At 48.0% G+C, this 25,227-nt stretch overlaps 1 protein-coding gene across 1 annotated transcript; it reads left to right on the top strand.

Annotated features, from left to right (window-relative positions):
- The first annotated feature begins 546 nt into the window (after nt 1-546).
- ZIC3 (Zic family member 3) lies at nt 547-15,385 on the top strand. The gene is made up of 5 exons (XM_042029335.1): nt 547-1,629; nt 2,273-2,436; nt 2,952-4,306; nt 4,495-5,410; nt 14,457-15,385. The coding sequence occupies exons 1-3, from the start codon at nt 588-590 to the stop codon at nt 3,132-3,134; spliced, it is 1,389 nt and encodes a 462-aa protein (XP_041885269.1). The 5' UTR covers nt 547-587; the 3' UTR covers nt 3,135-4,306; nt 4,495-5,410; nt 14,457-15,385.
- The last annotated feature ends 9,842 nt before the right edge of the window (nt 15,386-25,227 follow it).

Below are 25,227 nucleotides of genomic sequence, written 5' to 3'. Positions count from 1 at the left end.
GGGCCGGTCCCGGGCCCCCCCCGCTGCCCCCGCTCTACCTGCGAGGCGCGCGCGCCCAATCAGCGACCGCGGCGGCGCGGGGCGCGTGCCAATCAAGCGCGGCGCCGCCAATGGGGCGGCGGGCGGTGGGTCAGGTGATCGGCGGCGCGCGGCTCCCCATTGGCGCGGCGCGGCCTGGCCCCGGAGTTGGTTTTATGTGCGAGGCTCGGACGGGCGCCCCGTCAGTGCCCCGACGGCGCCGAGCGGGAGCGGGGCCGTGCTGCGCCTCCTCGCCCTGCTGCGCCGCCCGGCCCGGCGCGGGGGGCGGGCGCCTCGGGGGGCGGGTGGCTGTTTTGGGGCTGGTTGTTTTGAGTTTTTTGGTTTTTTTTGGTTTTTTTTTTTGGTTTTTTTTGTGGGTTGTTGTTTTGGGTTTTTTTTGTGTCGGCCGGGGAGTGCTCGCCTCGCTGCCCGCCTGCGGCCGGGGCCGCGCCTGCCCGCAGCGGGAGGCGGGGTAGGGGTGCGTTTTGGGGTGGTTTTGTACTCTTTTGGGGGCGGGCGGGAGGAGGGGGGAGCGGGCAGGTTGCTGCCGCGCCGACGGCCCCGCGCCCATGACGATGCTGCTGGACGGAGGGCCGCAGTTCCCAGCGCTGGGGGTGGGCGGCTTCGCGGCGCCCCGCCACCACGAGATGCCGGGTCGCGATGCCGCCGGCGGCGGTATGGGGCTGGGCCCCTTCGGGGACTCCTCGCACGCCGCCGCCTTCAAGCTGAACGCGGCCCCGCACGACCTCGCCGCCGGGCAGAGCTCGGCGTTCACGCCGCAGGCGCCGGGCTACGCCAGCGCCCTGGGCCACCACCACCATCACCACCACCACGCCGGCCAGGTGCCCTCCTACGGCGGGGCCGCCGCCTTCAACTCCACCCGCGACTTTCTGTTCCGCAACCGCGGCTCCGGCATCGCGGACGCCGCCTCCGGCACAGCGCAGCACGGGCTCTTCGGCGGCTCCCCCGGCGGCTTGCACGGCCCCGGCGGCATCCCGGACACCCCGGGGTACCTGCTCTTCCCGGGGCTGCACGAGCAGAGCCCGAGCCACACATCCCCCAACGGGCATGTGGACAACGGGCAGATGCATCTGGGGCTGCGCGGGGACCTCTTCGGGCGGCCGGATCCCTACCGGGCCGTCTCCAGCCCCCGCACGGACCCTTACGCCGGCGCCCAGTTCCACAACTACAACCACATGAATATGAATATGGGCATGAATGTGGCTGCCCACCACCACCACCATCACCACCATGGCCCCGGCGCTTTCTTTCGGTACATGCGCCAACCCATCAAGCAAGAATTGTCCTGCAAGTGGCTCGACGAGAGCCAGCTCAGCCGGCCCAAGAAGAGTTGCGACAGGACTTTCAGCACCATGCACGAGCTGGTGACCCACGTCACCATGGAGCACGTCGGGGGGCCCGAGCAGAACAACCACATCTGCTACTGGGACGAGTGTCCGCGGGAAGGCAAGTCCTTCAAGGCGAAATACAAACTGGTGAACCATATTCGGGTGCACACGGGGGAGAAGCCCTTTCCCTGCCCCTTCCCGGGCTGTGGCAAGATCTTTGCCCGCTCCGAGAACCTCAAGATTCACAAGCGGACGCACACAGGTAAGGCCCGTGTCCGTGTGTTCCCCCACCCGGGACGCGGGGCTGCGGGGACGGGCCGGCAGCCGCCGGCGCGCGAGGTGCGCGGCGCTGCCTCCGCTCTCGGCCTCCTGAGCGCTTGTGCGGAGGGAACCGTAGAAATGCGAATGAATCTCATTTTCGGTGACTTCCGCTCCTTTTTTATTTTTAGGCCTGATTGGCGTCTCTCCTAATTAAATCGGCGATACTTTTGTCAAAGTATTTTTATTTGCAGCCCCGACTTTTCTTCAGCCCTCCTGCATTGGTGGAGGGAAGAGAGGGGGAAGGTTGGAAGCAAACGTACTTTGGCTTGTATCCTCGAGTAGGTCCTGTAAAGCTGTCCGAGTCGCTGAATTTATCTTTGGTTTTCTCCCTCCCCAAGCTCACCCAGCCGCCTTCCCTGCTGGAGCCCAGCGTGGGCCTGGCAGGAGGTGAGTTAGAAGTAATAAAGGCTGATCCAAATTTATCCGACACGTAACAAACCTTGCTGTCCATCTTCCCCTTCTTCATTTGTTGTGGTGCTTGTGCATCCCTAAGGTGGGGCGAGCACGGCAGATGTTGTCCTGGGAGGAGGCGGGTGGGGATGGAGAGGGGAATGGCCCTCCTTCACCCTCTCTAAATTTCACAGGTGAGAAGCCTTTCAAGTGCGAGTTTGAGGGCTGCGACAGGCGCTTCGCCAACAGCAGTGACAGGAAGAAACACATGCACGTCCACACCTCGGACAAGCCCTACATCTGCAAGGTGTGCGACAAATCCTACACCCACCCCAGCTCACTTAGGAAACACATGAAGGTAAATCACCCCAGTGCTCCAGCCCTTTCCTCCCTGAGCAGTGATGCTCAGTCGCTGGTGTGCTCAGGGCTCATTCCCCCAGAGCAGGGCAGAGCTGAGCTCCATGTTCCCAGCACGGCCTGAGCAGTCCCCGGTGTCTAGGCTGTGGCTGGAGCACAGCCCGGGGAAATGGCGTAGTTTCTTTTTGTGCTCCCACTGGTGCAAGTGCTGCCCGGTTTGCAGAATGTGGCTCAGCGCTGGAAGGCTGTGCAGGTGCAACCTGGCCTGTGGCTGCAGCCCCTCATGCTGGGATGCTGCAGCCCCCCTGACCAGGACGCTGCAGCGGAGTGGCCAGGGGCCGAGACAGGCGTTTGTCACCGGTGTTCAGTGGCCGGCCAGGCATGAACGGCCTGATGGCCGGGCAAGGCTGAGCCGGGGCTCCACAGTGACCCTCCTGCACGGAGGAATGGCCCAGCCTGGTGCAGTGGGGTGGTGGAGGCCCCGAGCTCGTTCCCATCTCTGCCTCTTGGTTTTAGGTACACGAATCCCAGGGGTCGGACTCTTCCCCTGCAGCCAGTTCGGGGTACGAGTCTTCCACCCCCCCTGCGGTGGGCTCCACCGGCAGTAAGGACTCCACTAAAACGCCGCCGGCTGCCCTTCAGAGTAACCCCGGCCACAACCCTGGACTGCCCCCCAATTTTAATGAGTGGTATGTGTGAAGGCAGCTGCTGCCCGGCCACAGACTGGACCAAATGCATTGGGAACGAGGAAAAAAAAAAAAAGGACAAACCAAGCCAACTGCAGCTCGCTCCCACGGAAATGGAGTTTCCACACCGATGACCACATAGGGCTACACCTAGTTAACTGCCAGGATCTGGAGGGGGGTCTTTTATTACTATATTATAATTATTACTATTTTTTTTTTTTTTTGCAAGCCCAGACGCTGGACTACCCATGTCCTTTTCTCAGGATTAGATTTCTTTTTTTTGTTTTCATTTTTTTCAGTCACAGTCGTTTCTTTGATTTTTTTCCCCCCCTCTCCTTGCCTGAGTCTCTCTTCCTCCAATTCCCCACTATTTTATTATTCTTAATTTGTTTTGTTTTTCTTTCTTTTGGTGGGATGTTGACATGAGGATGAAAATTCTCCTTCGCCTTAGTGGTGATTGTTTAAACTTACAGTCTTAAACCGTGCCAAAGTCCTGTTATGTCTTGAACTTTCTTTTCTAGCTCTCCTGCTGCTTCTTTCTCTGCTCTCCTCTTTCTCCTTCTCTCTCTCCAAGCATTACACTTGTGAATGTATTCTCGTCTGATGGGGTCGGTCAGTATTTTTCAGGATGAGGATGTGGTGTTTATTATGCCCAGATTGTGACGTTTAGTATAACAGTTGCCTTTTTGTAATAACTTTTTTTGTAAATACATACCCATGATGCCATATTTATCATTCGTAATTTAATTATTGATACAAAGTGCCAGGAACTGAACAATATTTATGGGGGAGAAAAAATTGTTTTCTAACAAAAAATACAAACAAACAAAAAAAAAAATCCAACTCTGTACAGCTTTTGGTTATAACTGCTCTAGCATTAAAAGTTTATTGTTTTGGAAAGAGCCGTTTTTGACCTTCTCCGGGGCACGGGGCAGCCGCGGGTCCTGTCGCGGGCCCGGTTGGCGCTGCCACCGGGGCCAGGCCGTTGTTTTCGAGCTGGCGATGCCGGGTGAAGCCTCCTCCTCGCAGCGGCTCTTTCTCCTGTCCCTTTGTCCCCGCCCTCCACCGCCCAGCGGCTTCGCTCCCTCGCCACCTTCCCGAGCGGGCCGAGCTCGGGGCACGGCGCTGGCGAGGTAGAGGAGCGCCGGGGGCAGCGGGGCCGCCTCGACGGGGAGGTCCTCGACGGTGAGTACCGGGCGGGGGCAGCGCCGCGCCCGCCGCCCCTTGGGTGCAGCGCCGGGGTGTGGGGGCCGGGCAGCCGCGCCGGACCGGCCCGTCGACACCGGGCTGGGGGGCCCGGGGCGACCTCGCGGCGGGCAGGACTGTCTCCGTTATCGTCTGGTTTGTTTTGTTTTGTTTTTATTTCTGACTAGAATGCGGAAAAGCCTTCCCGTCCTCAGGAGAGAAAAGGGATCGAGATGTTTCATCTCACCCGAGAAACTTCTCCAGCGTCACACAGGAGCCCAAACCAACCAGAGCGGCAGTGGAAACGGCCCATCCCCGGCAAATCTTGGTGCACCCGGCGGCCGGAAGGCACCGGTTGCTCGGCGGGCCGGCCGGAGCTGCGGCGGGGATGCTGACGGCCTGCTGCCCCGGCGGAGCGCGGCCAGTCCGGGCGCACGGCTCCGCATCCTCCTCCGGCAGCAGGGACTTGCCGCGGGCTAACTCCAGCCCCGGGGGCAGGCAGGGACCTGCACTACGGGCGCCGCACCTTCGCTGACCGGGGGAGACCCCAGACAGGCCCCTCTTGAACTTGACTGGGGGCGCAGTGGAAGGACGGGGGTGGCCCATCCCCTCCTGTTGCCGCAGGGGCCGCTCGGGCGAGCAACCCGCGGAACCTTGCATGCTTTAAAATTTACATTTGAACAAATTTACCCTCTCCTTCCTCCAAAGGTAGGGGGGAAAAAAAAAAGGAAAAAAGGTTTCTCGGGCAGAAAAGGACGGGAGAAAGGTGGATTGCAGCCTCTGCGGCTGCACATCTAAAACAAACAAAACCCCCCGAGCTCCCCACTGGCCCCTTAAAATAGTTCCCTTCGAGGTGCCCCGGCTAGGCATGGATCTCTGCTTCTCTTTTGCTGTGAAGTCTTTCTCTCGCTGTGCGCAGAGCCGAGCCCGGGGCTGGACGCGGAGCGCTGCTGGCCCGGGTCCTTCCGGGGGCGAGCGGGACCGCGCTGCACCGCGGCGGGCGAGGAGCAGCGGAGCCACCGAGGGCCGTCGGGTTTTCCTCCGACACCCACCTGGGTCGTGTCTGCGTTGCTCCGGACCGCGCCAGGCTTGGAAAACGTGCCGGTAGGCTCGGTTTCGTTACTGCTTTGCTCGGACCTGGGGAGAGGCGCGGGGTGTGCAGGGCTCTGGGGAGCGCAGGGCTGGCGGTGGAGCATCTCGGGACGGGTCCTGCTGCTGTCGGGCCCCGAAACGCTGTCGCAGCGTGGGGGGCTCTGCTGTGGCTGGGGTTGTCCTGTTTGGGGAGCTGTGGCCGGGAGGATGTAGCATCTTCAACCCTGGAGTAGTGGCCCCACTGGAGGTTCAGTGCAGGGGCCCTTTTTGGCCCCACAGTGGCTCTGGCTGGTCCCCGGGGCCTTTGGGCCATGCTGGCAAAGTTGCCCTCCTACCTGCCCCCCTAGGTGTTTCCTTCAACTGGCAGCACTGCCCCTGCCGTTTTTATAGCCAGGACTTAAAACCAGCATCCTGGCTCATTTGGTGTCCCTGGGGTCAGTCCCCCACCCTGGGACCTCCCCATCCAGACAGAGCTTGCAGCCAGTTTGGGGAAGAGCGGAGCAAACTGTTGACTGCACCCCACTGAGGTCCCGGGTCCCCCTTGGTCATTCTGCAGCCCTCCAAAAATGGGGCATGAATTGGGCAGGTGCAGCTCTGTGTCTCTGTGTGTATGGTATGGGATGGAGCAATGGATTCGGGATGGGTTTGAAAAGGGCTGGGGACCTGCTTGGCTTTGAAATACTTGCAAAGCACTGGGTTCAGCACCATGAGGTGGGGCAGGAGGGCCATGCCCCGCCCTGAGCATGGTATGGTGTGCTGGTGGGTGCTGCTGTCAGTACCTCTGCCTCACCAGAGGCTGCTGACAGTACCTCTGCCAGCTGCTGCTGGCTCTGAGATTTAGGAGTGAAGGCCAGAGAAGAGCTGTCTCACCCTGCACCAAGTCCTTGGCTTTAATGGACAAATAAGAAGGGTTTTTCTGTAAAAAGAGGTAAAAAGTCTCTATTCCTCACCCTTGCCAGTTGCAGGGAGATATGGAGAGTTCTGGAATGGGAAAGATCCTCTCTCCTGGATTTCTTAGGCTGGTTTGTAAGTTGGGGAGAGACAGCTCATGATTTTCAAAGCCAGGGCCTGGCAGTGGGGACCTGTGCTCGCAGCTTGGACAAAAGCATTACAGAGCTGACCAGGGCAGGACAGTACTGTTAGGGCAGGTGTCATGTTAGCTCAGCTCCTAGTGTGTCATGATAAATGGGACTTGTGTCACACCCCAGAAGAAGAAGTCCCTAACAGGACTGTTCACAAACAGGGGACATATTCTGCTGTCCTCTCCCAGACTGGCAGCTCTCTTGAAGTTGCTGTGCTTGCTTGTATGAGCGGGATTAGGTGGATTTGTCCCCAGATAAACACAACTCGGGATAGTTTTCTTAAAGGGGTAATGTTGATTCATTGTGCTATAACGAATCTAAGCAGAGGCAGGGGATGAACTGGAGTCATTCCATCTCTACCATGCTTTATGAGCCATGAATATTTTGATTCCTTTGGTGTTATTGTTTTTGCGTATCTGTCGCTGTGTCTGGTGTAATCCTCTGAAAAAAAATTTTTTTTCAAGCTTTGTGTGTGCCATTAGCATACAGTGGTTGCACACTGAGTGAAGGCAGAGTCCTGAAGGCATTTTGATCAGGTTGTGTTCAAGTGTCTCGGCCTTACAGCACCAGGAATTAAGTTTCTATAATAAATCTATTAGCTGTAAAGCTCCAAAGCAGTGGATAGGGTGTAGTAGTGTAGTGTATTGTGTGTTTGCATTTTATTTTTTTAATATAATGTTCCCAGATTAAAAGCATTACGTATTAACACCAGCTTTTTCAGCTGAGTGTAACTTTCACGACTGTTTGCTAAACTCTCCCTGTTATTTATGCTGTTACTATGATCAGCTATAAGGACAATATTTCTGCAGAGATGCACTCCTGATTTGGAGAGGTAAAACTCCAGAGAAAGCCTGTATTCTTTGAGAAATCTAATTTTATAATGGAACATGCAGAAGGAAATAGTTTGTATTGTAGTGACTAATCTGTACATCCCCTGAACTAAGACATTTAGTTAACCTTTCTATGCTATTTGTATGGGATAAAAATATAATCTGTCTTGCTAGGGCCTGTTCACCTGAACATAACTGCAGGGAGTAAAAATGCTTTTGTAAGAGCTTACAGTGGTGAGTGAGAATGGCAAAGCAAGGATCTGCCCTGCAGACCTGATAGGAGACAGTTTAGGATGGCTTTACAGGCATCTGTTCTGTTCTAGTCGTGGAAAAACCCCCTGCAGAATCCGGGGGAGGCAGTTGTCAAAAGAGGCACAGATATATTTTAATATTAAGATGCTAATTTTATTCTCAATAAAGAAGGTTGTGTGCTGCGTAGGTTTTCTTTTAGCTGATACTTTGGTAATGTTTCTCCATTTCAAATGTTTGTGTGAAAAGAAACTTTAATAAAAAGAGCTGGGAAAAAACCAAAGTGTTTAGCTGAATGATTTTGTTTTGGCAACTTGTTCAATAGTGGCAGCTTTGAAATTGTCAAGGCTCGACTTTGAAATGGGTGATATGTGGAGTTTCTTTTGAGGGCGATCCAGCCTGCGTGTTGGGGATTCATTCCTGTGCATGCTGGGCAAGGTATCCCGACCTGCGATGGCTGGGAGACTCAGAGAGGGACCAGTCACTGGTGGTCTTGCTGGCTGGGAAGAGGCTGGGGAAGCTGGAGAGCTTAATGGCCAAGGATCATAAAGGATATGCGCAGACTAGGGCTATTTTCTTGTTTTCATTGATTTTCAGAGCATTGTATAATCCCAGTCTAGGCCTGTGGTGGTTCTACAGCTACAAAATGGCTCCGAGCAGGTTTTTGGGCACTGGGCATGGCAGAGCAAGGGGCTGAGCAGAGGTCCCGAAGCCTTCCTGGGGCTGTGCCTCACCTGGCTTCCAGCACCTCTGTCTCTGTTCTGCCAGAAACTGGTCTGTGGGCAGGAAAAACGTGGAACCTCGGTAGGGTTTGGTAAGGGGGGAAAGAGAGTTTTTCTCTGCAGCCTGCGTGGAGGCTGTGCCTGGCAGGTGCGGGATGTCACTGCTCCCTGTGCTCCAGAGGGAGCAGAGTGGGGCTTTGGAGCAGAAAAGGGTGATGTGCTTTATTCACAGCCTGACATGCAGCCTTTAGCTGGCAGGGTCACAGCAGGGTAGAAAATGGCAGGATTTTGGTTTCTGCTGGCCATGGGCTTGCTGCATTTGTGTGCCACAGAGAACAACCACTTCAGAAAATATAGTTGCATCCGGACAGGCTCGAGAGGTTAGCATACAGTCTTTTCCTGACATAAAATTACTTACTAATCTCTGCCTTCTTTAAATTTGTCCCAGCTTCAGTAAGACATTATTGCAGTGCAAAATCTGGTGTTGGTTATTTTTTTAAGTATTTTTGCTGCTTTCTGTAGTTTATGTACCATAGTTCTTGTTCTGAGAAAGAAGATGTTATTTTTGTTCGCTTTTGTCCTTATTTTAATTTTTTTTCTGTTTGTTTTTTTTACCTGTGTTAGTAGAATGCTGTTGGATTTAGGGTTTCCATTACTTCAGTGTGCTCTTACGGAAAATAAACTTTTTTTTGGTTTACATTTATTAAATCCATGGATTTGAGCTTTTCAGGGATTATTAGTAAACTCAAGAAAAAAAGTAAAGCTTATGTTGAGATTGGTGAAACTCAGTCTTAAGTATAGGAAAAATCTTAATTTAGACTCAAATATTATCTTTAATTAAGAGAAAAAGCTTCATGCAGCAGGTGATGTGACTAAAGTTTCTCTGACTCATGCAGAGGGCAGAGTTTGCAAGGACTCCTGGTGAGGAAGGCAGATGTTCCCCCAGAATACTCATTTACCTACAGTATTTTTATTTTCACTAGAAAGAAGATGCTGCAAGAACTTTCTGAAACTGTGAATCATAAATATTTAAAAATCATATTTCAGGGCCACTTGAAATGGACTTGCTCAATTTTACAAGATTATAAAAGAAAAAAAAAAAGGACAATTTTTTTTCCGTTTTCTCCTATTTTTGAGAGCCTCACTGGCCAGATTTTATTTTGCTGCCTTTTTATTTTTCCTTTTTTTTTTTTTTTTTTCTTTCCAGTGACAACTGCAAACGGGCACTTAACTTGCTTTAAAAAATATGTTTTAAGTGTTTTAAAGTGGGCTTGAGTTTTTGTGTAATTTCATGATCCTAGAGCTTATCTTTTTTAAAATGAGGCTATTGCCAACATTGTAAAAATTGGCAAAACTGCAGCAGTAAAGTACATATTTAATTTTTAATCTTGACCCACAGGAGTATTTTAAAATAATACAGTAAGTGGAGTGTTTTACTTTAATGGCTTTACAGAACTCATTTTGCTTTTAAAATGAGATACCAATGTGTCATTGCAATCTGCTACTTTTTTTCTGTATCCTTTCTGTTCTTTGCTGATGCAGAAGAACGCAGGCAAAGGACCAAAGGAGTTGAAAATATGCCTTGAAGACACTCCCTGTACCTTCAGGAGGATGCTGGGCTGAGATTAAAAAAAAAACCCCTTTCCCTTGGTGCTCACTGTGTGTTGCTGAGAACTTGATTTCAGAGGAGCTCCCCAACCCTTTAAAAAACCTCCAGTTGGAAATATTTTTTTAAAAAAGGAGAAGAAAATTTAGTAAAAATTTTAAACATTAGCTCCTTTTTTAAACTATGAGATTACATGGAGCATTTTAAGATTTATGATTTGATAAAGAACTCACTGGGTCCTGCACTGGGCCGTGCTGTGGGGCTGAGCTCTGCCGCCTCGTCTCACAGCCGTAGTCTCTGTATGTTTGACGTGAAACAGAATGGACCTTGTAAGCTACATCATGATGTCTGCAGTCAGAGGACAGAGAAGAAGACTACAGTGGGCTCTTCTAATACTCCCGGTTTCAGACTATGTCCACTTGATCAGCTTTATAAAAATTTATAACTGAAAATTCCAGAAATCTGTAACACAAACTTGAGCCAACTGTAGTATTAAAGCAAAGTTCTTTGTCGTTATTTAATTTTCATCCAAGCCAGGGAAAAAAAATTATAGAACAATAGTTTATATCAGCACCTTAGTTTTATCGCACTTATATTTCAAGATTTTGTAATTTTGCTGTAGATTAAGAAGTAGTTCCCTCCAGATTGACAATAAATTAAGAATTAAACTGGCATAAATGCCCCCTACAAAGTATAAAATCATATATGTATTAGTGAAACATTAATGCCCTGAAAATATGTTTTCTTCTTTTTGTTAGTTTTCTGTTCTTAATCTCGGCCCATCTTTTACAAAAAAGCTGTCAGTACAGAACGGGACTAAATCACGCTTTGTGGAGAGGCTGACGCAAGGAAGGGGCATTGGAGAAATACTGCATTTCATAAACAAAATCACTAGAGCATTAGGAGAGCAAACATGTGGTTTTATGAACATAGTTATAAATATTTAAACATGCAAAATGAAAATGTTACTAAATATCTGGTTTTCATTATCTTCCGATGAACATTTTCATTCTTGGAAGCGTTGCTGGCTGGCTGCACAGAGCCATCACCACCCCCTCCCCAGGATGAATGATGTGTAATGTGAAAACGTGTTAAAATGCACAGTTGTTTGTAATATCTTCTACCAAAGTGGAAGACATTCTACCAAATTTGGTATTCTACTGAATCTCAAAGTATTCTAGCCCAACAAACAGGCAGCCATCCTGATCTGTCAGCAACTTGCTTGCTGGATGTTATGAAAAATCTGAGGATGGTTTAGAAAATATAAGATGTCACTCCGTGAGCTTGGAGTCATGCCCTGCCATCCTTTCTCCGGCAAAATTCCTACAGAAGTCAGCAAAAGAGGCGGCTGCTGATTTTATCACTAGCAACGTATTATTTTGAAGTGTCAACAAGCGTGGAAGTTGTGTGTGCCTCTGTGGAAGGGGTAGAAGGCTGCAGCAGGAAGTTTGGGGTGGGAAGGCTAGGTTTTGCCCCTTGGCAGAGCTCTGACTGCAGAGGTGCGGCTGCACCTTTCAATAGGATGGAGGCAGGCAGTGGTGGACACAGGTTGTGCAGTTTAGCTTGCACGAGTGCAGGCCTGTGAGCAAGTAGAGGCCACGCTGTGCATCACTGTTCATAATAATGAAGGTGTCTGATTCCTCAGATCCAGCGTAGGCAGCCGTCTCTTGGCTTCGGTTCTCCTCCATCCCTGCCTCCCCACCAAGCTCTGACTGGGCTATGGATGTCATGAAATCAGGTGCCAAATGAGATATTTTTTATTTTTTTTAATGTGCCAGAAAACTCATTTTATATTAATCCCATACTTAATGTTGGCTGTGGTGAGTTTCTGGTAGAGGCATGGCCGTGGTGTGCTGGCACATCCACACGCACGCGCACGCTGTTTACTATTCCTCCTGCAGTTGCTCCCACCAATAAATCTGTACTTGCTGTAGCCAGGATGGAAATCTTTAAGACAAAGGACTTGAATGGGCAGTTTTTTATTGCTGTTATAGAGTAGAAGGCCCCAAGCTGGGGGCTACTGCATGCATGAATGCTGCCCCCCTTGGCTTGGTACTGTCTCCTGTGAGCTCTATACCAGTACCAGAGACTGTAAAGGGGAGAGGGCCCCAAGGCTGGTATTTCCCCATTTCAATTCCTGCTCCTCTGACTGCAGCAAATCCCAAAGAAATGATGGCTGAGAAGTAAACTTGGAGAAGAGTGTAGAAGGGCAGGCTGTTGGGTAGCGCAGGGGATGTCTGGGAGGGCAGCACAAAAACGTGGGAATGAGGAAAGGAGGAACAAAAGAGATGTGGGTTGGCGAAGGAGGAATAGTGGAGTGAAAGGCGGCCAGGCTGGTGCAGCAGTGAGGAGCTGCTCCTTGTCCCTGTGTGTGAATACTTCCAGCTGAGCCTTTTGCATTTGCAGGCTGTTCAGGCAGAGCCCCCACAAAAGTGTGTGTCTCTGGAGACGTGCACAGGATTTGCCCTGCGGGAAGCAGCGTGTGGTGCTTGGGGTGAGGTACCCTCCACGCTACACAATCTTGGCTCCCACGGTGCAGCCGTGCGGGGCTGTTGGCGGGGGCAGTGCGTGCGCACCAGCGGCGCCGTTCCCATGCCGGGGCTTTGGGATGGGGATGGCGACGGAGCCTGTTGGTGAGCAGGGCCTGAGCTACAAGGAGGAAAGAATGGGTTGCCTTCCTGCAGGCAGCTTCATCCCCACCAGGCTCGGGACCAGAGGGATCCTCGGGGAGCTGTTGTTATCCTTCTGCTCCCCCAGGGCTCCCACTGCCCTCCATTCTTGCAGGCCACAAGTGAGTCCTTCCCTGGCAGAGGGACTGGGTTGGTTTGTCAGCAGCAGGAGCTGTGCTCCATCCGCTTACGTCAATGCAGACCTTTACATGGACTCCAGTCTGGGTTGGATCAAGCCTTGCATGATTGTGGCCCTTGTGCATTTCAAAACTGTATTAATCTATATCTGGATCCCAATGGGGGCACTCGGGATGAGCTGAGCTCAAACAATCCTTGGCAGGAGGGACAGACTGGAGTTGGCAAGGATTTTTGTCCCATTATTGGTTACTCAGAGGAAGGAATTTATGCACCATTTTAATATATGACAACTTGAGGTCTGTCATCTTTAGCATATTAGAAAAGCCTCATTTTTAACAAATCCCAGGGCTCTTACCAGGCATGGTGCTGCAGCTGGATTGAGACTGCATGCTGGTCCTGGGCAGAGGCACAGGGACTGCTCTCTGTTTAGACACAGAGCAACTTCTGCTGTCAGGTCAGCCCTGTGGGTGCCAGCCCCAGCCCCCCAGGCTGCTAACCTCTCTTTCCCATTTGACTCTGCCAGTAGAGGAGGTAGAATATTGGGGCAGAAAAAAGCAGTCACAGTGCAGCCTGTAGAGCAAACCATGCTGAAAGCTCTTCCCGACAAGTTAAATCTGCCTCCATGTGCTCAGCAAGTTTAGCCAGGGCTTGTTTACCAAGCTCAGAGGAGACTTGCCTGACTGCACTAAAATCTTCAAAACATGTCCCAAAGACCTGGAGAGAAATTTTACGCTCTCTCAGTCAGTTTGCTCTTTTCTCTAGTGAAAAATCCAGATGGTGCAAACCAGTTTTGTATGAAGTCACACTTTCTGCTTTGTTGTTCTGCATTTCTAAAGTAGAAGAATTCAACTCGTAAATATTTTCCAAGATTATTTAGGCTTGTTGTATCAAGACCAAGAAATTAGTCCAGATAACCAGGAAATGGCTAGGAAGGATGGAGGAAATATGTTTGGGGTCTTGTGTTGTTTGAATGTTTTTTTGTTGGGGGAGGGGGTTGTGGGGTTTTTTTGTTGTTGTTTTGTTTTGGGATTTGTTTGTTTGTTTGTTTTGGGTTTTTTTTGCTTTGTTATGTGGGGTTTTTTTGTTGTTGTTTTGAAGGAGAAAAGAATTTTTAAATAGTTTTCTCTATTTTACAAGCATTAGTTGTATTTTTATCAACCAGCAAAGCACCCGAGTACTTAGCAAACTGTTTCCTTCAAAATCATCCCCATAAAGAGAGTGCTGAAATAATCAACCAAAAGAATTGGTGTCAGCCTTAGACAAACAACTGTGTTTCTGGGTAATCTAATGCCATTTTAATGTCTTGCTTTTAATGCAGCTGAGAGAATGGTTTGATGGACAAGGCGCTGATGCTCATGAGCCTGAGTTCAGTTGTTAGGGTTATGTCAGAAATTATTTTTCACAGACAAGTGTAGTTGGAGTGTCAGCTCCCATTAAGTATATTAGGGCCTCTGAGGTTCAGTGCTAGCACACCGTGTTTTGTAGCCTTTGCTTTGCTTCTGTGGCAACAAAACCAGAAGGTCTTTGGTTAACTTCTGACCACTGACATATTAAATGAAGATGAGCATTTGAGCAACATCAGTGATTTCAATTGACTCATCAATTGCCATTGCATAGCAGTCCTTGTGTTTCACTTTGGTAACAAGCTCATCTGCCACATCTGATGCCAGCAATTCAGTCCTTCAAACAAATGACATGTTTGATAAAGAAATCTTTTAAAATTCATTATGCACTTTGGCTTTTGTCTTTCCTTTTAATACAGCATCTGTTGCAGCCGGCATACATTCCTTGATCGTTTCTGAGTCTGCAATTATTTTTATGCCTGCCCAGTGTCCCGGAGATGTGAAACGAAGCTGCCATGCTATGCTGCTGAGCCCTGAAACTCTACACAGACATTCAATTTAATCTCTTGGAACAGACTGCATTAAAGTAGTGTCATCAGTGCACACTTGTGATAAAAAGATGACATGAAGAAAGACAGTGAACTAAAAGGCCCTGCTTTTTTTTTCTGGGAAGAAAATAGGATATCTGTCCCTTCATTTGTTTCATGGATTCCTTGCACAGCCATTTAAATTCAGCAGAAGGCTCCAAGTGTCTAAACTTTATCCTGAGCATTTTTTTCAGTGCCGGAAAGGAATACAGTTAAGTGTCCCAGGGGGAATTTTATAGAAAATGCTATGTGCAATGTTAACGACTTGGGATGGGGTTGTACGTTTTTCCATAGAGAGCCAGTAGCGAAATAAATACAGGACTGGATGAGAGGTGTTCTGCAGGGATCTGCTGCTCTGTAGCACCAAAGACTGGCAGAAGGATAATGGGGGCTTTAACCCAAAGTGCCCCCTTGTGCCTCTGTCCTGCTCCATGCCGGAGCTCTGTGAATATCTGGAGCTGGAAGAAATGACAAACTTCTTGGGTGCCACAAGAGATTGCATCAGCATTACTGATCCTTACTCGGCTCGTTACTGAAAATGCATCAAGCAGCTATTTGGGTCAGACTGCTAAATTTGTAGACACGGAGTGTCAAGAAGCCTTTTTGTCAACTTGGTACCATTTAGTGTTATTTGTCTTCAAGTTCAAAGCAATCCTGGCCTCAGACTTGTGATATTTTCTGCCCTTTCCCCTTTCTGTTGGCTGAGACCTCTTCCCTTTGAGGTCAACATCAAAATAAAGATGTATGTTTCCTCAGCCTGACCATGGCTCTGACTCTTTAGATCAGCAATCCTATAGTCCATATGTCTTCCCATCTGTCAACTGGCATTTGAAGCCAGCTTGCTCGTCTATTCTTTCAGACAACTGTGAGAATCAGGAGTTTCTTTAATGACGGTTTCAGGCCTTAAAGCGTTTGCTAAGATACTACCTATTAAGATCCCTTGATGGCACCTTGAATAGAGATCAAAAGCAACTGAGTTCACTCCACAAATCTAATTCCGTCAGTCAGTTTAGGGCATTGAGAGAGGGGTGGGGAGGGCTCAGGAGGGCACTGCGCTCCCGCAGTTAGGAGACAGGCTTGGGAAGTCCGAGCCCTGGCTTCTGCGAGTGATGGAACGCAGCAAACAAGAGCACTGCTAAATCCCTCCAGTGGTGGCTGTGCTCGAACTGCCAGGGCTCCTCGGGTTTGAAAAGCAGATCTGTGCAGCAGGGGTTGGTGGCTTTGCTCAGTGCCCTGGTGGCAGCCTTTAGAGTCTGAGCTGTGCCTGGTTCGAACAAGAGCTTTTTGGTGCTGCATTAGTACCTGTGTCTATGCCTTTGGCTGAGAGGTTATTCAAAACCTGTTAGTCATGTAAAAATCTGAAAGTACAAAATATTCTTCTCATTAATAATTACTACCAGGCTGCAATTTGTCTCTTATACTTTGGAGAGCTGCTAGTAATGGGAATCTGTGCACTGCTTCACCACTGGGACTGCATGAAAGACAATGTGGAGAGATGCTGCCTGCACAGCATGATCACAGCAAAGTGGCCACTCTTTCTGAGGGCACAAATTTCCCCTATTCTTAATGCCTGTCAGGAGATGATGAAAAGCCTTTGGAATATTTGGGAAAGTGTTTGCTCTGGTGGTGCATTTCTCCAAGTGACTATTATAGAGGAATTAATGGGAAGCTGTGGACATTATTTCAGGCCCAAAGCCTAAAACTCAAGGCCTGTTGGCTGTGGGGGCTGGAAAATGCAGGGTGCTTACTGTGGGAAGGGTGGTGGAAGGCATTCCCCAGGGACCCTCCGCAGCCAGTGCTAACAAAAGTTGCTGTTTGTTTATGAGACCCAAATGTCTGAGAAGAGCTGAAAAGCCCCAGGATGTAGCTGAGTGCTGGGAGGATGGTGTCGCACTATTGACTGTCAAGTAAAACTTGACTTGCTGGAGTCAAGGACACCATATGTCCTTAGGTTTGTGTTGAAGCCTGTTGAAGTGTGAGCATGAACCTGAAGTCCAGACACAGACTTTTCTGGCCTCAGTGTCTTTAACTGCAGTCATAATGTCATTTCTGCTCCCTGAGTAAAAACAGCTGCTCTGGCTGCCTGCTCTGGAGCCTCACGGCTTTCAAATCAGGTGGTCAGTCAAAACTTGGGGCAGGTAGATTGTTTCTTTTTAGGATGGAAAACAGAAATTACTTTGATGCAGTTATATGTCTTCACCCAGAAGATGCACCAGCTCTGGGACACTGCAGTCAGCAAAACATCAAAAGTCATTTTGTGTTCCCACTCCAAGCCTCTTTCAGCCAGCTCTAAAGTGATCTCTGTCTGAGACTGTCATTGGGCTTATTTAAATGCATTTGGCTTTCTGCTCTTATTCTCTGCCTGTACTCTTGGTCACCCACTGTTTTTCTTTTACAACCCCCACTCAGTCTATTTTGTCTCTATTTACATGATGATACTCAGCCAAATTTGTCTTCATCACAGTCATTTTTAGTGTGAATCCATATCTGCCTTTTTAGGGGGTAGTAGTGATGGTGACATATACTTGTGGTTGCAGCAGAAGCTGCTATTGAGTTGGACGAAATAGGATGAATGCTGTATAAAAGCCTTCAGAGAGCTGTGAAATCTCCATCCTCTCTTCCTTGTTCTCCCGGGAACACTTGCACAAAGAGTATTTTTAATGTGAAGCAGAAAGGATTCTGACGAATACTCATTAACATTTTGTTTCTGCAAAGATACATGATTATCACAAGGCTGCAAGGGACATGTATTCAGTAAAGCTCTTAGATGTATGCTTAGTTTTATGTGTATGCTTAAATCTTCCTGATGGCCCCTGCTTTGCTGAATAGACTTATTAACCTAGACAAAACCAGGTATTTGATGGAGCTGATTTGTACTGCTCAGGTATGAAGCAGGTCTCCAAACTCACTGCATAATAATGCTCTGTGAGCAGTGAATCCTCTCATACAAGTGTAGTGCAGTGGATTGGTTGAGTTATACACCCACAAATCATTTGTATCATAATTGTGAACAACAAACCATAAGAGCAGGATTCAACCAGAGAGATTGGAAGGGGAAAAAACATCAGAGCCCTCATATGCTGTAGCTTGTTTGCATCATGTGCCTTTGTAGTGGGAGCCCAGATGGAAAACATCCAGCCAAGGTATTGCTTCTCCCTTGCCACTTTGGAATCTCCAGTTCCATGAATAAAGATCTGATATGGGCTGCAGTCTTTGTCAGACACTGGCTGTATCCCTCAGGGCATATGCAGGCAGCCCCATTTCCCGCTGCCTGTTCCGAGATGGTTAAACCCGGAACAGCCTTTGTCTGGAAGAGTTAATGTAGTAGCATGGTGGTGAGTCTCAGCTACTGATCTTGTCTGAAGGCAGGAGAGAGCGTGTCTGTCTGTGCCTCTTCCTGCAGACATGCCACGGGTATGTTCGTCTGCTGCTCTGAACGCCCTGTGGAAGGTGGAGTGCTGGGCTTGCTTGGCTGTGTCATTAGATACTGCCCTAGATTCACTTAAGAGATTTCCCATTTGTGCGAAAGAGGAACACGTTTTGGTGGGCACAATACGCAGCGGAAGTAAGCAGACATGACAGAAGGGTTTCCAGGCTTTGCTGGAGTTCTCATATCTTGTCACAGGGGGAACCTTACACTCATTTTTCATGAGGTACCCATTCTTCCAGTGGTTGTAATCCACTTTCTGTGCCTCTTTCCATATAAAACATTTGGTTCCTTTTAGCAGTTGTTTGGGTGGAATAATGAAGTCTAAGAGTTGGAAACAAAGAAAAAAGTCCCCCCAAAAAATATTGCACGGTCCTAGCTATTTCCTTTGGGAAAATGAAATGTTCTGAAGATGTTTTGTGTAGCCGAGTGTCATTTTGAGTCACTTGAAGCATACTGAAGCTTTGACACGATGTCACTGGGAACTGCAGTTTCTGTCACTGTGCAATGGATGGTTTGCTAAGAAGTTCATTAATGTAATACCTCTAAATGCTGCTGGAGCCTCAGGGTGTGATCCAGTGTGGACCCAAAAGCCCAGGTGTCTCTCCTGGGAATGAGAAGCTCCAGGTTCTGGTTCTTAATTACAGGATTTTCTGTTTTACATACAAAGAACACTGAGGAGGAGAGGTCTGGCTCAAGGACGTCCATGACTGCAGTGTTCAGGTGCTGTAGCCAAACAAGCTCATCAGGGTGATGATTCGGTACTGGTTCTGTACCCTGGGGCAGGAGGGCAACGGTCAGGCTCCCACTGCTTGGACACAAATACTAATTCAAGTGGGCCTCTTGTCCCTGGAGGGCAGGGTGAGCAACTTCAGAATATGACAAGTACTTAGTAATTGTCACTAAAAATCAGTCACCCAAGAAGAACACTGTCTTCTTTAGACTAACGGGCCAAAAGCATCCTGGTTTAATTTCAGGGTGTCCAGGAGTGTTGCACTGCTGTTTTTTACATCACCATTCATTTTGACTGTGCTGCAACAACAGGTTACTTATTATATGTATGTAATTGGGGGTATTTTTATTAGTTGATGGAAAGATAGCTGTGTAATTAATGGTCTGGGTAATTTGTTCTAACAATAGCCCATATCGTGACATGATTGTTAAACAGAACTCCACCTTAGCAGGAAAAGAAACACTTGCATTTAAGTCTTTTAGCAGAATAGAGCTCCGGGTTTCTGAGAAAGCTGTGCTTGACCTTTGGTGAAGACTGGAGACAGTAGCACCTGTTAGCATGAAGCAAATGAAGATGGTGTATCCCTGCTATTTATATAACAGAGGTCGAGCATTATAAACGTGTCACTTCTTGCATTAACACATCCTTGAAGTGCACAGAGCTGGTGTAAAAAATATGGAACTACAAATGGTTAAATCCCACCCAGCATTTGACATAAGTACTCTTTCTCAGCACGTAAGTAATGTGAATGTTATGTTGCATAAATACTTAGAGCTTCATTTACCCTCATCTTCTTTTCATTATTTGCAGGAGGTCTTGTTCTCTGATGGTGTCCTGAAAAATACAAAGTGGATATTATTCTTATCTCTGCTGCTGATATTTACTGCTGATAAATAGACTCAGTAAAACGAGAACAAATATTTGTTTCATAATCCTCCTGCAACTGCTGCCTTCATTATATATGAAGAACACAGAGATTAAGTCTACCATTTGCCAACAGTATGTTTCCAGTTTCCGTTTATATAGTACTCACAAGCAACTGTATATTAATGTTAACCTGTACCTGGGCTGAAATTTTTTTTTTCCTTCTTGGGTAAGATATGAGGATTAATTATTGATGTACTCACTCTAGCCTTTCAGCCTGGCTGGGATTGCTATTTTTTCCCCCCCATGCTGTAGTATCTGAAGTATGTTTTCTCCTCGGTGGAGGTGAAGTTTGTACTGCAGTGAATTGATGTTCACCTTCTTAGGAGTTTTATATTTTTAAAATATTTTTTGTGCACGTGGCTAAAGTTCATTTTCTGAGAATGGATTTCTTTTTATCACAATATGTTATTACAGCACATCTTAAGAGTTAAAGTTTTATCATAGTCAGATTCTATTTGCAGATAGCATCGTGTGGAGACTGTTTCCAAAAGCATTAACTCAAACCACACGGATGCACAACTATTTTAGAAGATGAGAATTCACACATGGTTTTTATTGTAATGCACATAAAACTGAAGTATAATACAGTAGGCTTGGCAATAAAACAGAGTAGTTGATATATAAATTTTATGCATGGTTCTTTAGATAATGAACTGCTTTTCTTGATGAATTGAGGATGAATGAGTAAAACCACAATGATCTGATTAGATAATGTATCAATTGTTTTCTGGCAATTCAAAAATTGTGTCTCTAGTTCAGTTTTTGGATTTTTTTTTTTGTTCCTGGGACAAGCTGATAACCTTCTTGTACTAGCCAAACCACTAAAGAGGCATTGTCAGTCTCTTCAAGTTCCCTATTGTTCTCAGAAAATCACTTCCTTAAGATATATCCATATGTTAAGGGTCTCAGTAGTACTTTGTGGGAAACAAAGTCATGGATTAAATTCATTTAGTCTGTAACACCACTGAAGCTGGATTCAGCTGGCACAAATACCTCCTGATGCTGGTATAGCACGGGGGAGTCTGGCTTTGCCTTCTCTTTTCTGGCACAAGAAATGGGGAGAGGTCAATAGTCAGTAAGGACAGCTGTCGGTGAGGGAGATTCCTCAGGGCTGAGATTTCAAGTTGATCCACTTCATATGTTTGGAAGCTCGGATTTGAATTTCGGAATATAAATGAGGTCAATGATTTTCCAAATGAGGTGAACAGCCAGACGACCTCCGTCTGTAGACCGGGCCCCGTATGTATTTGTGGCAGGGAGAGACCTTTTCAATCTTAGAGGCACTGGGGAGAAAAAGTACAGATGGGAAGCTGCCCCAAGCCAGACAAACCTCCGGTGGCAGGGAAGGAGTTAATCAGCCCCTTGGCAGCAACTAGAGCAAGGCCTGTGCAGCAGGTAGTGATTTGTAGGAGATTTGGGATGGGCCAGATGGGAGAAATGAGCTGATTGCTTTCGGGTGGGGTCCGTATGAAAGGTTTTCTCAGCAGAGGGGGCTGTTGAGAGGGAGCTTTGCTTGTAAGGAGTTGCGTCTCAGTCTGTTGTTACAGATTTAGGTGACAGAAACACTGTTTCACACTTTTCTTCAGAGTCCTGCTAGTGCTTCCAAAAGAGGTGCCGCTTTTGCAATGAAGATCTCCCCTCTCTAAGGTGAGAGCAAAACGGTGGTGGTTCTCAAGCTCTGTTGCACCTCCTTTTGAGGCTGCAATTCCCAGCTGAGAGGGCAGATTGGCCACCTTGGGTGATGGACCATGGGAATAGAGCCACGCCAGAAGCTGTCTGAGATAAACTCTCCCATGGGAAAAGATGCTTGTCCTGATTCTCCATTCTCTTATGGTCTTCTGTAGTTGCTGGTCTAGTGCAAAAGTGATGTGGATTGCTCTAGGAACGGATGGTTCCTGGAGGGGTGGAGGGCTAGCGGCATCCTGTGTCCACAGGGAAGCTCTGGTGGGGGGTAGAGCCCCTCCATACAAAGGCTGAGTGCTGTGAAGAATGGGAGTATCTGCATTTAAGGCTGTAAGGGTTAAATCTGACAGAGATGGTGAACCTTCCAAGGTGGAAGGAGCAGCTGCTGTAGAGGTGGTTGGAAGATGCAGAGTGCTGAGAGACTTTTGCTAGGGCTCTGGGACAGTCATGTTCTTGTGGCAGGAAGAACAGGGTAACTAGGGCAGCCCAGGGTGCTTCAGTGTGTGCAGCTGTGTTGTGGCTCACATCAGAGAGGGCTGAAATGGAGAGAGAAAGAAAACAAGTGGTGGAATCGAAGAAGGTGGCAGCACTGACACAGTGGTGAGCTGGTGAGTGCAAGCTGCAGGCTTGTCTCAGATGGACTGGAAGAAAGGGAAGGAGACATGCGGCGTGCAGAAGAAAAATAATGAATAAATAAAAAAAAAATTAAAAGCTCAGTCAGAGAGGTCAGAGCGTGAAATGAACCTTCCAGGAGTGGGGGTCCTGTCCCGGAAATCCTTTGCATCTAGAATCTGCCATGGCATGCACAGACCTCTGTCTGGTCCCTTTTCTTCCTTGGTAGCGTCTTCCCCCTCCCCCTCCTTCTTTGTCAGGCAACTCGTTAACACTTATTAGCAAGCATCTTCAAAAGGCCAGGAAGGGGGAAAGGATGGGAGAGGAGCTGAGATGGCTAAAGGAAATGATTAGGAGATTCCTTTTCCTTTCTGCCTATTCAAGCTTTAATGACCAGCCCTTGCTCTGTCTGTGCCCTGCATTGTTATCCAGCCCTAGCCCGGGATTGCAGCACCCCTGCTACCCCCGGCACTGATCTGCTCTGACATCTGGGGCACTGCAAGTGCCCAGAGCCGCTAACCTTTCTCATGCTGGGGATGCTCGCTGGGGTTTACTCTTCCTGCCGCCCTTGGCATTGATGCCAGTGCTGTGCCAGAACTGGTTTAATCTCCTGCTGGTTCACCCCTCCGAGAGTACCTTCTTAATCAGTGTCATCAGTGCCGGGCTGCCTCACTGGATGTGCCCTAGTGTGATCCTGCCTGGAGACTGATCTCTGTTTATGTCTAAACATGGCTTGTAAATCCCGGGTATCCAGCGCCAAGGACCAAGAATCTGCTGGGCAGCAAACAGGCTGGTTTAGTGGACTGGATTGTGCTTGCCTGAGGTGGAGGAAAGAGGGTTGACTAAAGGTGACCAAATTTGGCCCATAGCTTTCTATTTCTGCATTATAGTTCCAGTTGCAATGCATGTTCAGTGGCTTCCCCTTGAGCTAGTTATCTAGAGCGGAGACCTAATCCCATCCAAGAGGATGGCAGAGCCCCTGTTGGCATTGGGAGGAGTACACTGGATCAGCAGAGGCTGTTTTGTGCTGTTCTGTTGTGGAGTGTGGGTTATATTTGTTTTGCTCTGTCCATCAGAGTCTTCCCCTTTTCCAAGTTACAGCACAGGAACAGATCCTGGGATAGTTTTTATGCATTAGTGAACTCCACAGTGAAGGACTGGTCTATCAAAAGACTCCTCTAACTTGGTAATGACAACCATCCCTCTTCCCCTCCCACCCAGCAGACAAAAATTGAGAAATTTCCAGAAGTTGCTGAAGTTCTGCATCTACCAAGAACTCTGTAGGCATAAAATACCAGTGTGTGTTGTCTTTTCACAGAGCTTGGCAGCACCTTGGCAGCTAGAGAGCTGGGTGCCAGCAGCACATGCCTGAGCAGGCAGGTGACCTTCCTGCACTGAAGGTTTCATAGATTTCCTGCCCCTACTTTGATGATCTTTAAGTGGGGGTGTATATGTGTAACTGCATGTACAGGGCAAAGCCTTTATCCCAGGAATGGGTACTTAGGGACAAAGACTTAAACTATAACTTTATTAGAATATCTGTGTGTGGGTCATGGGCTTGAGTTAAAGGTCCAGGATGCTTCCTGAAGTCAGATCTGACTCTGAAAGGCAGTGCTACATCTGCTCTGGGCCTTGCTGCAGACCTGGTATCTCTGCTGGGCTTCTTCAGTATCTTCTACTGACCTGCTGATGCAGATAAGTGTTTAAAATGACTCTGTGGTCACCTACCGGTACCTGGAAAGAGGTTTTGACAGGGCATGGTTATACAGAGGATAGGTGTGATTCATATTAATATAAAGTCATTTGCCCCAGAAGATGTCCCCAGGTCTCTGGCTCACTCCTTGGGGGATGTGAAGTCTTTGGAGCTGTGTGGAGACAAATAGAGGCTTGCTGAATCAGGGGGATGTTTTACTATTGAACCCAAGCTACCAACAAAATTTACTCAGTTTGTTGACATTTGTATCAGCATCAAAGACGAGTACAAAGTTGAAATTAAAGGAGTGGGGGGAAGGGAGTAAGTGATTTAGTTTGTTCTGTTCTTTAGCTTGTAGAACATACCATGGGTAATGTGGAAAAAAAACAGACCAAGGAGCTGCTGGTGGCTGGCTGAAGTATTCCTGCTCGTGTTCCTGCTCCGAGTGCCGGGAGCCTGAGTTCACACCAGCTTCTGCAAGGCTCCTTCTTTCAACAACTTATTATTACTGTCTGCTGAGAGTGTGAGAGAGTCTCTTCTGTGTCAATAGCTGAGGGTTTAATTTTAAACAAGGGGGAAAAGTGGATTTTCAGATGAATACTGGAAAATTGGAAATATGCATTGGAAAAAAGCACAAAGAATTGGTGAGCTGGAAAAAATAGACAATTATTATTATTTTTTAGTGTTTTTCAGAGTAAGTTCTTATCTGGTACTTATTCCATGCAGCATTTTGGAAAGTATTTGGCAAATGCATAAAAGTAATCTGTAGGATACTTTGTAGTCAGATGCCATAACCTAGATTAATTTACTGTCTTCAGAAATAGCTGCAAACAAATACACTGATTTATGTGTCAGTTTCAAATTTGTGTGGGGAAACAGTTATGACTGTAGAGTACAAAAAATATTTAGGACAGACAGTGCAAAAATTTTATAGCCTCTTAGTAAGAGAAGAGGGGTAAATTTCAATTATGCATTTTATTAACATCTCCTTTTTAGCGCTTATAAAATGGTAACTGTTAAAATCCCCTCCTGGGAAATAATGTCACATGGCTTGCCACGGGCAGAACTTGAGGATGTTAGGAAATGCTGGTGGAGTTAACCAGTTGTTAATCAGTTGCTCATTTGCAGCCGAGTCTTGCTCTAGCTGGACTGGAGATAATCGGATGATAATTTTGACTTGGAGGCAGGTTTGTTGTAAACTTGGAGTCTTAACAAGATCTGTAAGGAATGATTTTATTCCTGTGATAAAATCAGGTCAACTTATATTGAACTTTCATCTGGTGGGAGGTCAGCAGGTGGTGGATGCTGAGGTGTTTGTGTGGGGCTGGAGCGAGCAGGACCAGTCAGTGCTGGGCACTGATGGCTCCCAGTTGGCTTCCTCACAGCCCTGCTGCGGCTGGCTCTGCTGGAGGGCACTTCTCTGGAGCATCTGTAACAGACCTGGAGCACCTGGTGCCCCAGTACAAACCTCTGTGGGGCTGGTGGGAGCAAGATGTTTCTGTAGCTTGTGGGGTCTGGACTTGGTCTT

Source organism: Corvus kubaryi, unplaced genomic scaffold (genome assembly GCF_017639235.1).
Source record: "Corvus kubaryi isolate FWS band 111438036 unplaced genomic scaffold, C.kubaryi_AGA036_p1.0 37322, whole genome shotgun sequence".
In the NCBI taxonomy this organism is placed as follows: Eukaryota; Metazoa; Chordata; class Aves; order Passeriformes; family Corvidae; genus Corvus; species Corvus kubaryi.
Note: the sequence above shows the minus strand (reverse complement) of the source record. Positions and strands in the feature narration are given on the sequence as shown.